Genomic DNA, 15,298 nt, shown 5'->3' on the forward strand with positions numbered 1-15,298 from the left:
GTAATGAAATATTAGTACCAGAATATCCAACTGCCGTCAAAAAAAAAAAAAAAATAGGGCAAATTAAGTATCTGCTCGTTTGTTCCCCCTTTTGCACCACTGCTGTTACTTATAATGATTAGCTCTGATTATGAATAATAATAATAATAATAATAATAATAATAATAATAGTAATAGTCGCCTTGAGTTATACATGAAAAGGCAAGCTTTATTTATTTATCTATCTATCTATGCAATTTATAGGGCTGCTCATCTCGCACAAGGTGACTTCGGGCGGCATATAGTAAAACCCGATAAAAAAAAATCTAAAAATTTTTACAATAACCATGAAAACAGGATAATAACCTAACCATATTAACAGGAAAAAAAAGTATTAAGCAGGGAGTAAAGGTGCCATAATAAGGATAGGGCGTGGCAGGTCCCCCTTTTCTAGGGGCGTCCTGGAAAGATGCACGGCGACCCCCCCCCACCCGCGCGGGCGCCCCCCACTTTCTCCAGGGGGTCCCCCCGCTCCGCCCGCCTCACCATGAATGGGGCCACCTGCCGGGTCACGTGCCACCCGCCGACGTCACCGTCCCCGGGAGAGCCGGGCCGGCTTCTGATTGGCGGCCGATGAGGTCACCCCGCAAGCCTGCCTCTGCCCCCCCCGCCCCGCTTTCCCCGGCCGAGGCTCCGCTCCCGCCCCGAGCAGGGGAAAAAAAAAAGCAAAACACGACCCGTAACAACAAGACGGGGACGCCGCGGGGTGGCGGCGGAGGGGAAACGGGGGCATCCCTGGAGCCCCGCGGAGGAAGGCTGCAGAAGCGGAGCTGCGCCCGGGTGCTGGCGAGGGGTCCGGAGCCCGGGATTCAGCGACCGACCCCCCCCCGCCGCCTCCTTCCCGGATTTCGGCTCGAGGATGTGATGCAGGTGAGTGGAAACACCTTGGGGGGGGGTTGACGGAGGGAGGAAGATGCTTGCTCGCCCCCTCCCCACTTTGCCCATTGCAAGGGGGGCGACTTGGAGGAGAAAGCCCTGGAGATAGATAGATAGATAGATGTGTGTGTGTGTGTGTGAGAAACTGGAGGTGGGGGGGCGCAACCGGGTGTCTAATGGTGGAAAGTCCCCCCACCCCCGTGCGCCCCTCGCAGGGACTGATTTGGGCTTGAAAGAGGGCAAAAGAGGAACTGCATCTCCCTGGGCATTTTTAGCACGGTTGTTTTTCAAGGTGGGTGGTGGAGGAAGGGAAACAGGGGTGCCCTCTCGGCCCCATTTGGGGACGAGGACCGGCTCTTTCAGGCTTGGTGAGGGCTGCACCGCGCAGCCACAAAGGTACCTGGGCAGAGGAAGGTTGGGGGGGGCAGGGATTGTGGAATTGTAGGGGGGCAGAGGCAAACGCCTGTGTTCCCTAAGGTGGCAACGCAGGAGTGGGTGATTTGTGGTGGCTGCCAGTCGGCTGTTGTGACAGATCCGGGGTGCGTGGGAGGTGCAGGGGGAAAGGCTGCTAGTGATGCTCCGGGGATTTGGGGGGGGGGGTCTGTTTTGCCTTCTAGGTATCAGTTTAAAAAAAGAAGCCTCATGACGGTCACTCATGACACAGGGAGTTATTTTTAAGCCAATGATGCCAGGGTGCTGAAAACCGGGCCTGGTGGGTTTGTGGCAAAGATGGGTGCTGATCGGGCACACGAGGTGGGGGGTGCATGGGTGTCAATTCAAATGCAGGGGGTTGGCATGCAAGAAAGACACCTGTCTGTGAAAGGGCGGTGAGTAAAACAAAGGGACGGGGGTGGCTGGGTTTTTAAATGTTTAAAAAAAGGAAATTTAACCACGTCTAGTGTGGGCATTCCCCCGCACCAGCTCATGGTTTATGATGAAAGAGCAAGATGGAAATCAAATAAATGAATGCAAGCATCCCAATGAAAGGGGGGGGGCCCTTCCCTTGTTTCTTTTTTTAAAGGATGAAAGAAAATTAAATAGTTGCACAATATCTGTAAATTAGATTACGCGAAAGGTGTGTGTGTCCTGGATGCGTGTAGGCACACTTGGGGCGCTGAATCTGTGCAAGTGGTGTTTTGGAAAGGGACAGACCGGCCGTGTATGAATGAACGTAATGGATTAGCAGTCTGTTATTGTTTTCAGATTTATACGCTGCTTTTGCAGAATAAAACCTGGTTTGGTTTGGGCGAAGGGAGCAAAGGTATCAAATCGACAATTTTTTTTTTTTTTTTAAGTCACTAGCCGGCCACTTGTCCATGCCACCAACTGGCAAGCAGCGTTCTCCCGGCCTCCTCTGTTTTCCCACCTGCAACATGGGTATCGCGTTGTTGATGCTGGCTTGCGACAAGGTCTCCAAGGGTTTAGATCAGAGGTTTTCAAAGCTCTGCCTGGAGATTCTGGGAGTTGAACTCGGGGCTTTGCACACACAAAGCAGGACCTCTTTCTTTCACTAGAGCGCTTCTCCGGATGATTTACCCTAACACTGCTGGGTTATTACGTGTTTCTTACATTCAGATGAGTGGCTTTGTGTCCTACCCAAGCCCCTTTAGCTTATGTTCTTGTGTGCTTTGGTCTATGTAGGAACCTTGTTGACCGCTCTGCTGTTCGCACAGCATTTGAAAAAGAACGTGCAGTGCGTAATCTTGCCCTCTTCCAAAACACCACATTTATGCCAATGTCTTAAACTTGCCTCTTGTAGAATGCACGGGGTGGATATCTTGCACATGGGCCTTTCCTTGACATCTACCTTTGTAAGGCACTTCTGAACGACGCGAGCACGATGACCTCATTGTACGCAGCTTCCTGAATCAAGTATGCAATCCTGACATGGGCGTGATGATGTCATCGCACATGTGCGATGACATCATCACGCCCATGTCTGGGTTGGGTCCTCATCTTGGCATCATCGTGGTTTTGCTGAGTTGCAAAAGAGGTGCGGTATATTTGGCCTCCCTTACAGGGTTGTTTGTTTGTTTCTTTGTTTATTATTCAGATTTATTTAGCCCCTCCCCCACCTCCGATATAGGACTTTGGGCGGCTTCCAAACCATTAAAACAAATGTAAAAACAACGAAACAGAACAAGACAACCCTTTAAAAACAAGGAAAGGGGATCCCACAAGGATACAGATGCAGTGAAAAGCACGTCCGAGATAGGAGTTTTAAACATGATTCGATTCATCAGCCCCTATTATTTTTATCGGGTACCAACTTCTCTGGTGGAACATCGGGGCCAGCTCTAACCCCAGCAGCAAAATTCAGGTGCCACCGCCAACAAAAAAAAAGTAGGGAATTATTTCTCACGAATTTGATGGCACAGGAAGAGTCGGGGGTGGGGGCCGCCTTCAGACATGATACTCAGCCGCAACAGGGCTCTTTGAGCACAGCGGAACGTGTGAACCCAGCCCCTGGTTTTGGGAATCCAGCCGCTGCAGCTTAGTGCACCAACTGCTGTACGGCGCAGAGACAGCCCCTGGTGTTCCCCGATCAGATCAGATCGGAGTCTCTGGAGTTTGCTCATTAGAAATAAGCACGGCGTTGTGCTCGGGGGAAGAGGGATCTAGGAACGGCACGCAAACATCTTTGAGCTACAGGCCAGGGACTTCACAAGGAAGTGTGAGATGTCAGGAAGCATGGATCGTCCTGGATGGCGACTAGCTAAGGACAGTAACTTGGCCCGTCCAAGGCCCTTACATCAAAGGAAATTGGGGAGGGGCCATAGTTGTCCAAGAGGGCACATCAGGCTTGGGGCCCCCTTGGCAAAGGGTGGAAAATACTGGGAATGTTTAGTTCCTGGAGGGAGGTCGGTCCCCGGTGTCTGGGGGGACCTTGAGATCTTTCTTCGCCTTGGCCGGCCTCACTGCCCGCCTCTTCCTCCTCCTGCGCCCGGAGAGAAGGCTGCCCAGGGTGTCTAGGGCCAAACGGTGAGCTCATGCTGGGGTGAAACCCAAGAAGACAGATGCCCTCGTGCAGTGCCAAGCTCTGAGCTCAGGTTGGTATTTTTAGAGGCATCCTCCAACTTCTCTTGCTGAAAGGAGCAGCAGTGCCTTAGGGGGACCCGGCAGGCTGCAGGCAGGTCAGAAAGGTAAGTGCCAGAGAGGGAAAGTGCCTGTGTGTGTACGTGGGTGTGTGAAGCATTTCTTTAAATATGTGGCCTTTGGGAAGTCTTGCTGTGTGTCTGTGTGGATTTATAAGGTAGGGGCTGTGGACTGAGCCTGGAGCAGGAGTGGCTGTTTTTAGAATGCCCCACCACCCCCCTGCAAGGTAGGCTGCAGAGATTCAGGGCTGAGCTGGGGGATGGGGTGGGGTAAAAAGCCCAGCTGAACTTGGGTGTTAACAGTGCAGAAGCAAAACATACGTGTGCAGGGATCCCCCCCGAGAATTTGCACACCTGTGGATGTATTAATAGCCAAGAGCTACGGGCTGGTTGTGTGCGTGTGAAAGAGAGACTCCCTAGTGCAAATGAGAGGGTTAGGGTTGCAGATTACTTTTTAAAAAACGGCTAATAGTAGTTGGGAGGTTGGTGGCTTTTTGGCTGGTCCCTCAAGCAAGGCAGATCTCTGCCCACAAATCTGAAATTACAAGCAGAACAATCCATTCTCCCAGCCTCAGTCCCTCTGCCACTGAAATGGGCGGAAGGCTCTCTGCGCTTGATTGTAAACATGGGATCCTTGGCCTGAGCTACTGGGATGTTGCTGTGTGGCCAGGAGCACCTGCGGACACATAATGTGATCCAAGGAGGATAAAAGGCTGGAAATGTTACAGGAACCCTTGCCAGAAAGCAGGGCCATAAAAAGAAGTTAGCCTAAATACATCAAAATGTTACTGGATTACAGCTGCATTGCTTTTGGGTGAGGGCATTTAGGATGGGAGCCATCAGGGAAGAGTAAGTAAATAAAAAGGCTGCAAGACTTCAGGGTCTGGGGGCTTTAAACAGTACGGGTAGTCCTCGCTTAATGACCACAATTGGGACTGGCCTTTTGGTTGCTAAGTGAAGCGGTCATTAAGCGAATCCAACCAAATTTTGCGACCTTTTCTGCGGTGGCCGCGAAGTGAATCACCATGGTCGTTAAGCAAACCACGTGGTCGTTCAGCAAATCACACGGTTCGGCGTCGATTTTGCTTGCCAGAAGCTGGCCGGAAAGGTCGAAAATGGAGATCATGTGACCACAGGGCACTGCGATGGTCATAAAAGCAAACCAGTTGCCAAGCGCCCAAATCGTGATCTTGTGACTGCACGGACGCTGCAAGTGTCGTAAGTGTGAGGACCGGTCATAAGTAGTTTTTTTTTCCAGCACTGTTGTAAGTCCGAACCGTCACTAAACAAATGGTTGTTAAGCGAGGACTACTGGTAACAGTCAGGAGGTATTTAACCGGGGATGTGGATGGTGTGGATGACCTCCCTTCCCCGCTTCCTTGCTTCTTTCCTCCCTCTCTGCAGGGAAATGCAGATCTGAGGCTGCCTTTTTCCTGAGAACTAATGGGCCCAGGGGTGAGGAGAAATGGTGGCAGGAAACGAACTTAGCAGAAGAGCTAAAACTGGGGACAGCGGGAGAAGCCGAAAGACCTTTGCACGGAATCTTCCTGTATTCCTTTGCGCTGCATAGAGTTAGGAGTGCAGGGAGTGAGTGCAGGGAGTGCTTTTGCTAAATTTGTCCCAGTTTCTAGCTAAGATGTTTCCCCTTCCCTTTAAATGCGCTTTTGAAAATGGTGGAATTGGAGAAGGAAAAAGGATGGGAATAAATAATTCCTTTGTGCTGCATGGCCTGTTGTTGCTCCTTAGAACATGATTCAGGATGCCAGTTTATTGCAGCAAAGAGAACCAATTTTAAATGGAGACCCTGAGTTCTAGTCCCGCCTTGGGCACAAAGCCAGCTGGGTGACCCTGGGCCAGCCCCTCTCTCTCAGCCCCAGGAAGGAGGCAATGGCAAGCCCCTTCTGGAAAACCTTGCCAAGAAAACTTCAGGGACTTGTCCAGGCGGTCTCCGAGAACTGGACACGATTGAATGGATTAAAAAAAGAGAGAAATAAAAGTGAAGGAGATCAAATAAGGGGAAAAAAAGATGATTAGCTCTAATCTACTTCTGTTGGCCTTAATTTTCCCCCCTCTGTGAGACAGGAAACGGCCCGCCTTTGTTGCTTTGAGAGATCTAACGCAAGAAAGGGCGGGGAAGAATGATCATTAACTTTGTTCCTTACATCGCATTCTGCTTTCCTGCCGTCCCTGGCATAAGAAAAATGAAATGGTTAAAATTCTGTGCCCAAACAATTGTCCAAAGTAAGGAATGTAATGATGTGTTAAAGACAGCAGAATTCTGCAATAATTCTGCAATTCCATGTTAGTGCAGGCGAGGCACAGGGTTGGATCGATGGAGCGTCTGTCCGCCTGTTCAATTTTTTAAAAGCAAACTTCTAACCCCAAAGGCAAGCAGAGACGAGAGAATACACCAGCTGTCTCTGTTGTCCTCTCTGAAATTTGAGAAGTTCCTTTTTCGCTCTTAGAATCCAGAGATTAAGTCCTCTCTTAAGAACAAATGAATAGCGGGAAAGAGATGAGGAACCGAGACAGGATGGTAACCAGTTAGTGTTATTAGACTCCTGTCTTTCTCAAGGCAGAATTTGGTAAGGGCTATTATTTCACTGCAAAGGAAACACACACCTTCCCCGTGGTTTAATGAAAAGGGCAAATTTATTTGGATTTAGACCAGAAGCGGCCCCATACGTGAATCCAGAGCCAGAAGCTCAGTGCCCTGGACACAAAGGCCAGATAGCCCTTTCAGGAGCAAAGGGGTTTGAATAAAATTATTGGGGTGAAAAAGAAGGAGCAAAGGGGTTTGCAAAACGAATGCAGGAAGGGGAGTTTCCAAAAAGGACAATGAGTCACTGCCTTCTGGATGATGGATGTTGCAGGCCACCGAGAGCCTCTCTGACCGCGATGGGGATAAACCAATAAATAAATGAGCACCTGACCTTGCATCAGATGCTTCCAGCCTAAGATTGTTAGTATCAACCAGCCCCTTTCCCAGTTCCGTCTGGAAATAAAAATCAAAGTGCAGAGGGGATGTTTTGCGCTAGCCGCATTCCTGCGGGGTGTTGCTTTAGGGTGTTTTTTTGCAAGCCGATGGTTGCGTTACGCTTGTTGGATCTACGAGCTGCTTCAGGGCAGCGTTCATGGCACCCCTTCTTCCTATATTTTCCCACAACAACAACCCTGCGAGAGACCCAAGTCAGGGCCCTACCACAGCACCTTCCTTGTTAGACCACGCTGGCTCTCGCTTAACCTATTCAGTTAGAAATGGGTTGCATTGGTGCAACAGGTCTGGTGATTTTCACCTCAGTTTGCTTTCTGGGAACCCAGTTTGTTGATAATTAAGTCTGCTGCGCAAGCCCAGTTCCATAACCTGGTTAAGCAAATGCAGTCGGGGACTCTACAGCCAGGAATTGAGGCTGCACCGGAGCAGTGTTTCTCAACCTCAGCAAGATTAGGATGTGTGGACTTCAATTCCCAGCTGGCTGGGGAATTCTGGGAGTTGAAGTCCACACATCTTAAAGTTGCTGAGGCTGAGAAACACCACATTAGAGTATACTGCCCATTGTAGTGCCTGATTGACTTCTTCCCTTCTCCGCAGCTCACCTTTCCCAATGCCACCCTCGCCACTGGAAGAGCGGATTGGCGTGCTGCAGAGGCCCAAGACTTTGGCTCTGCGTCTCAGCCACAGCTTCGTCACCCACAGCGGTGGCGGGGAGAAGCCGCCATCCCCGTCCGCGGCCTGCCGAGCCACCAGCCAGGGCCCCTGCGAAGCGGCGCATCGTCGGAGCAGCGTCCTCCTCCCCGGCCACCCCCAGGTCCTCGACCTCAAGCTGCGGACAAGTGGCGGGCCGCCGGGCCGAGGGCCGGAGCGCGGCTTTGCCTCGCCGCCAGACCTTAAGTGGGGTGAGAAGAAGGGGGTGCTGCCACCCCAGCTGAAGGCACTTCTGCCCCAGGCCAAGCTCAAGAAGCGGGATTTCAAGGAGAACTCCAGGCCTGCAGGGGAGGCTTCCCCCAGCTCCTCCTTGCCCCCCAGCCCGGCTGGCACCATGCGCCCCTTGAAGTGCGGCTGCTGGGGCTGCTGGCGGCTGATGCGCTGTGAGGAGGCCGGGGCCAAGTCTGGCCTGCGCTCCCTGGGCAGCTTCTCTGGCCGGTCCAGTCTGCGCTCCCTGGACTGCCCCAGCTGCAGCCCGCAGTCCGTGAAGAAGCCGGGCTGCTTCTCCTGCGCCCCGGTGGCCCTGCGCTCCCTGGCTTGCCTGACCTGCAACCCCTCGGTCAAGTCGGCCAGCTCGTCCTGCAGCTTCTGCAGCAGCGACCCCATTGTGGCCTACGACTCCCGGGCGGGCCCCTCGCCCGCTCCCAGCTGCTACGGCAGGGAAGACGACCGGGAGGAGGAGGAAGAGGACGACTACACGGTCCGCACCATCTGGCCCGACGAGCTGGCCAGGAAGATGAGCAAGGCCCGTATGCAGCCCCCGCCGTGGGGCCAGCAGCAGACGTCCCCCTTGATCCTGGACTGCCGCAACCTGGTAGAATTCACCAAGACTCAGCTGCAGGGCGCCATGCGCTTGGGGGCACCCGACGCACTGGGACGGCGACGGTTCCAGCAAGGGAAACTGGCCGTGCTGGATTTCCTCTCTGCCCGGGGTGCCTGTGACGGCCGGGACTCCTCGCTGCAGCGCCTCTGGTCCAAGGAGGGGACCGGCTGCGGGGGCGTCCCGGAATCTCCGCCGGCCAGCCCCCCCACGCCCCAGCCTACGCAGAACCTGCACCTTGTCCTGGATCTGGTCCACAAAGATGAGCAAGAAGGGCCTGGTAAGAGAGGTAAAGAGGGACGTAAAGTTCCCCAAGTTGGAGCACGAGACTGCCTAATTTAAACTGAGGTGCAAGGTAGGATGTGATGGTGGCCATTAGCTTCGAGAAAGGAGGATGGGAGAGGGAGAGGAAAACTTCCTGCAATGGGACGCCGGGCCTGACAGCCATGAATGGTAAATAGAGCATCTCAGTTCATGAGCAGTGTACCTTAAATGTAAGACACTGACTGGGACCCTCGGCAGTCATAGCTGTGTGCAAGGAATGCTGGGAGTTGTAGTTCAGCCCACATTCCAAGCCCCATTGTTCCCCCTGCCTCCCGGCCACTTCTGAAAAAAATTAAAATTTGCTGGGTGAGATTCCCTTCTCTTAGCTAACCGAATGAGGGGAGGGGCTACAAAGGAGGGGCAGCAAGGGAGTCAAGCTTTGTGCCTCTTGTTCCCCCCAAACTACAGCTCCCAGCATTCCTTGCCCCCTAGTAGGGACGCTGTGACTGAACCAGGATGAGCCTTGCCCGGCTCATAGCCTGATGGAATTGCTGAAGCTTCTTTTATGCTTGTCCCCATCCCCAATCTGGAGGATTCTTTTGACAGATGTTGGAAAGCCGGAAGGGAAAAAGCAACTTCATCTCCGGCCCCCGCCACGCTCCCTGTCCTAGCTTTGAGCTCAATGCTCAGGGATGCAACTGTCATGCTTTGTGTTTTGGCCACAGGTGGGCCAGTCGGGTCGGAGATCTCAGACGACTCGGGCTCCCCGCTCACCCCCGACTTGGAGAATGCCGAGCTGAGCCCCATCCTCCCGTTCCTCTTCCTGGGCAACGAGAGGGATGCCCAGAATCTGGAAAAGATGCTTCACCTCAATGTGGGCCACGTCCTGAACGTCACCACCCACCTGCCCCTCTACCACGCTGACAGCGGGCGACTCCGTTACAAGCGCCTGCCGGCCACCGACAACAACCGCCAGGACCTGCGGCAATACTTTGAGGAGGCTTTTGAGTTCATCGGTACGAGCCGAAGCTTCGCCGAGGTTGGGGAGCAAACCACAGGCTGAAAATCCCCACCTCCCCCCCATCTTTGCAAGAAAAAATTCAAATCTCAGTGGGGTGGAGGTACAAAGGTTTGGCACAGAAGCAAAAATTGGGGGGAGTAATCCTTCCTTTCCCAGGCTACGTAAAGATGCTTGGCTAAAGGGTCAAATAATAACCTTTCATTTGACAGCAGCCCCTCTCTGGGGTTTCAGACAGAGCTTCGGTTCTTGCAGGTGCTAAGCCGTACTGTAATTATGGTTTGTGGGACAAGCCACAATGGCTAGGATTCCCCCGTGCTAAGGAACAAGCCACAGTTTATAAATGGCCCTGAGTTTGCACAGCGCGCTAGCTCAAAACCAGACTATTTAAAATCTCACGTGATTCTGCTAGGCTGCAACCAAATTAAGCCATGATGCATTGACTATGCTACTATTGACTGAATTTGCCGAGCGTGCTAAGCCATAAGCCATGGTTTGCAAACCACAAACCATAGCTTATTCATCTTGAAGCTGGTTTGCAATGACACAAAGAACCACATGGGGCAATGCAGCTTCGAGTGGGAAATTTATGGGCCTAATCCAGCTGTTTTGGAGAAAATGGCATTTCAGATGCCTCCATCCTAGGACCACCTCCCACACACACATACACACACACACAAAAACCTAGAATAACTTCTAATTTCCTAAAATGTTCTCAGCAGAGACGGTACATACAACTGGGTTATGAAACATCAGTTGTCCTTTACCTTAGATCAGCCTTTCTCAACCTTGGCAACTTTAAGATGTGGGCTGGGGAATTCTGGGAGATGAAGTCCACACATCTTAAAGTTGTCAAGGTTGAGAAACGCTGCCTTAGATGGATGAGACAAATTCCCATGCTGAATTTATTTGGACCCAGAATAATCCAGCCTTGAAAATCCACATCAGTTGATCACCTGCAGATTTAAAAAGACCTGTCCTCAATATCTTGAGGGCTCTGCCTGACTGACCCACTTGCAGCCAATCCTGAATTCATCTGAGCCAAATGATCAAGGAGCTGTTTATAAAATAACACTCTGAACAGGAGGATATTGAAGGCTTGCACAGTACACTAAACTGAACTAGAATAAAATAATCCAGCGTGCTCTTGCGCCTAGGCATCTTCCTGTTTGACCCCCAACAGTGATCTTTTGGTTCACCCAGGTTCCCGTTTCTACGTGCCGTAGCAAGTTATTTATATTTTATTTATTTATTAAAGGAATGTATATGGCTGCCCAACTCACGGTGACTCCAGGCGGCTTCCAGAAATAAACCCAACGCAAAACCCAGTATACCCCCACCAAGCTAGCCAGGATGTATCTCGGTTGGGGCCTCTGACACCGCTCTTTCTCTCCCCAACCGCAGAGGAGGCTCAGCAGAGCGGCAAGGGGGTCCTGATCCACTGCCAGGCCGGCGTCTCCCGCTCAGCCACCATCGTGATCGCCTACCTGATGAAGCACACCCTGATGACCATGGGCGACGCCTACAAGTACGTCAAGGGCCGCCGGCCGGTCATTTCGCCCAACCTCAACTTCATGGGGCAGCTCCTGCAGTTCGAAGCGGACCTCAATGGTGGCGTCACGCCCCGCATCCTCACCCCCAAGCTGGCCGGTGTGGAGACCGAGGTGTGAACGGGATGGAGCGTTGGGGGACCTCCTCCGTCAACTCTCAGGGCTGGGGAAGGTGGGGGTGTGTGCAATAAGGGGCTGGGGGGCAGCAAGAGGGTGTACCCCCGGATGGCCAAAGCAGCGAGCCGACCGACGGGTCCCGAACCTCGTGGAAACCAACCGGCCCCGGGTCTGGCTGGCTTTGCCTGGCAGTCCTGGTGCGCAAGCGCCTGATGCTGTCTCCCCCCGCACAAACTGCCAGAGGCTGCCAACGCTTGGTTTTGTGGGTCTGGGTGGCACTGCCAGCGTTCAGCGGATGCCGCGCTTTCGCCTCCCACCTTGACTTTTCTGAGCTAGTCGACCTTGGCATCGGGGTGGGATGGGGAGTGATTGGGGTGGGCTGTTGTGTGCCAGGTTAATTTATTGGGGGGTGTGTGTGTGTGTGTGTGTGTGTAAATTAGGGGAGGGGGCTGTCCCTTGCCACTGCCTTTTTTAAAGAAAAGCTCCAGCGTACTTCCTTTTTTACCGTGGAGAGCAGTAAGTCCCCATTCCTCGTGCACTTGCCCACCGTTGGTGCTTTTGTGCGTCTGCAAGAGACCGCAAGTGTTCGATAGGGAGGTGAGGTGGGGCGGGGGAGGAGGAACGGGTTCCCAAAGCTGGGGGCTGCAGACTTTCCTCCTGGGTGAAAAAAAACCTTGCTGCAAATGGGAAGGTGGGGAATGATGAGATTCATCCTTCTCTCCCCACTTGATGGGGGCAGCCAGGTCTTTCTCTCTTTCTCCCCCTCCCCTTTTTTTGCTGTTTGGCCTCTCTCTTTGGGACCCCAACCACTGACCAGGATCGTGCAGCACTTCGGAACCCATAGCAAAGTGGTGTTTCGGAGTGAGCTGGAGGCAGCCCACAACTTTTTAAAGTAGCTTTTCCTGTGCCACTAGTGAAGGAATACAGGTAGTCCTCGACTTATGACCACAATAGGGACCGGAAAATTCATCATTAAGCGGTGTGGTTGTTAAGCGAGGCATCACGTGACTGCACCCAATCTTACAACTTTTGCTGTGGTGGTTAAGTGAATCACATGGTCATTAAGCAAACCACACGGTCGTTAAGTGAATCACACAGTTCCCCATTGATTTTGCTTATCAGAAGCTGGCTGGGAAGGCTGCAAATGGCAATCACATGACCTCAGGACACTGCAACCATTGTAAATGCATGCCAGGCACCTGAATTTTGATCTCGTGACCGTGGATGCTGCAACGGTCATAAGTGCGAGTGCTGTCGTAACTTTGAACAGCCATTAAGCGAATGGTCGTAAGTCGAGGACTACCCGCAGATGCAACAGCTTTAAAGAGCTGCAGATAGCAGTTATGTTGCCCCCAGAAGCAGATTCAAAACGTTGCACCACCCCTACTGAGTACATGGGCTGAATCTTTGAAGGGTGAAAATGTGGGGGGAGGGAACAGGAGCCCTCCTCTGAGCACAGCTAAGGCAACCTGCCTCCCCATCACTGGCATGGCCTTCCAGAAAATGAAAGGGGTGCTTAATTTAGAAAAGTGCAAGGGGGTGGAGATGAATGTACAGATGGCTTGAGACTATCATTCCCATCATCCTCAACAGCCAGCGACAATGGAGGCTGCTATCTTACGGAGGCATCTGCTTTCCCCAGGACTTACTTGGGGACGGTGAAGCCGAGATGGTTTCTCCCTCCCCTCTGACTTGAGATGCAATACATACACGCACATTTTTGTTGGAGGGTGGCTTTTCTTAAGGCACCCGTGTCCTCCCCTGCCGCGAGGGGAGCGCAAACAGTCTGCCGTGCGCCCTGTGGATTTCAATGGTCTTCCAAGTTTTGTTTCTCCCCCTTTGTGGAACTGAAACCCATCACCAGCAAGGACCTGCAAAGTGGGCATAAAGAGGGGGAAAAATGTGGCTTTAAGACATTGGGGGGGGGGGAGAATGCAATGAGAAGTGGGCAGCAGGCAGGCCCTCCTTTTCCTCCACTCACTGACCATGCCAAAAACAAAAAACAAAACAAAGCAAGCCACACAACTGTGATAAAATCTTTGTAGTTTCTGTGTTTCTCTCTCCCTGAAAAAGTGTCTTAGGTGATCAGTTTTTGCACCATTCCTATCTTGTTGGAAATGTCTGAGCCCTTTTGACTCTGAATACCGCCAGCAGCAAGATTTTACAGGATCAAGACCGTCTGAAATTCCTAGGGTGGTGTACAGGTGGTCAAGTCACAACAGTTCATTTAATGACAGTTCCATTTTATGACAGCCTCGGAAAACATGCTTTACGACCTGTACTCGCACTTATGCCCGTTGTACCAACCCTGCAGTCACATGATTGCAATTTGGGCACTCGGCAACCGGATTCCATTTATGACTGGTTGGAGCGTCCTGTGGTCATGTGATTGCGATTTGCGACTTTTTGCCGGTTCCTGGCAAAAAAAGGCAGTTGGGGAAGCTGGATTCGCTTAACGACTGCCGTAAAAATAGTCAGAAAATTGGGTCTGGTCATGTGGTGACCCAACTTACAACTGCAGTGACTTATGAAGGAAATTCTGGTCCCAATTGTGGTTGTAAGTCGAGGACTACCTGTAGTGGGGAAGATGTTGGATTAGGACTGGGGAGACCCTGGGCCAAGTCCATCTTTGCTGTGGAAGCTCCCATGAAGTTGAGGCCCAAACTGTTTCTCAGCACATCCTCTTGCAGGATCATTATGAAAACAAATTGGGCGGGGTTTGGCAGAGGGAGGGATATAAACTGAATAAATTTGGCCAGCGGGATTGGCAATTTAGGGAGGGGCTGCCAATTAAGCCTGGCACTCCAGATTGCCATGAAAAACAACCGTTTCGAAGCCTCTTTGGCAAGCGAATTCACATCGTTTGCTTCCCCTCAATATTTTGAGTTACCTGGAAGCCTCGTTGTGTTTTCAGAGGGGAGGGCTCGGGAAATGGTGGCTCTATTTGGAAACACGAATTCGGTTTCTGAAAACAGGACTCAGGAAAAAAAAAACTGAATGCACAGGATGCCCAATTCAAAGCGACTGAAGCTGCTGGCCGATTTGTACGTGCATGTGTGCGCACACACCTGCCTCCATCAACCTGTGCTCCTGGCCTTGCTTAGATTTTCCCCAGACCGAGCCAATTGGTGGCTGCGAGGCATCTCCAGTACCCCCCCTCCCCTGTGGTGGCAGGGGCAGCTAGCGAGTGCCATTCCTCCGTTCCCACTTTTTAGACTTTTGTACTTCAAATCCCGCCTCTTGCCATTCGGTCCCCCCTCCTGCCTGCCGTTTCTCTTTGGACCCCGCCTTTGTTATTTATTAGGCCCGACTGTAAAGGCCTCACTTAATTTATTAAATGTGATTTCTGCTTTTGTAATGAGACTCTCTTTCGGAGGGGGAGGGCCGGGCCTGTTCAACTCCATGACCTCTGCTGCGGCGGCTTTGGACGGGAAAGGGCGGTGGGTCTGATTCACGCTTCACAGAAGCCTGACCCAATCCTGCCTGCTGTTCCATGGCTGGCTTCAAGCTGGGAAGAGACGTCCGATATTTGACAAAGCTTTGTGTTTATTGGGGGGTTGGGGGGGGACTGTTTTCCCTAGAGGAGTTGCTATTTCCAGTTCTATGCAGAATGCCTGGCTGTGCAGGCAGGAAAAAGCACTGAAGACGTTGCCTGGCCTGGCACTGAAACGCCTGCGAGGAAACAGCAAGGCTCAGGGAGCACCAAGGACGCCACAGGCAGGAGGAAGTCTGCCTTGCGACGTGTGGGTTTCTGGGAACTGGTTGAGCTTTTCCGCTAAAACCTTCGCTGCCGTTCATCTTTTGCCGGGATCA

General features: G+C 52.1%; 1 protein-coding gene across 1 annotated transcript; it reads left to right on the forward strand.

The window, feature by feature from the left end:
- The first annotated feature begins 836 nt into the window (after positions 1-836).
- LOC134506722 (dual specificity protein phosphatase 10-like) lies at positions 837-11,531 on the forward strand. Its single transcript, XM_063317004.1, has 4 exons — positions 837-909; positions 7,603-8,825; positions 9,526-9,816; positions 11,223-11,531. Exons 2-4 carry the CDS (start codon positions 7,616-7,618, stop codon positions 11,486-11,488), a joined length of 1,767 nt encoding a protein of 588 aa, XP_063173074.1. The 5' UTR covers positions 837-909; positions 7,603-7,615; the 3' UTR covers positions 11,489-11,531.
- Positions 11,532-15,298: the final 3,767 nt, after the last annotated feature.

Source organism: Candoia aspera, chromosome 17 (assembly GCF_035149785.1).
Source record: "Candoia aspera isolate rCanAsp1 chromosome 17, rCanAsp1.hap2, whole genome shotgun sequence".
NCBI classification, from domain to species: Eukaryota; Metazoa; Chordata; class Lepidosauria; order Squamata; family Boidae; genus Candoia; species Candoia aspera.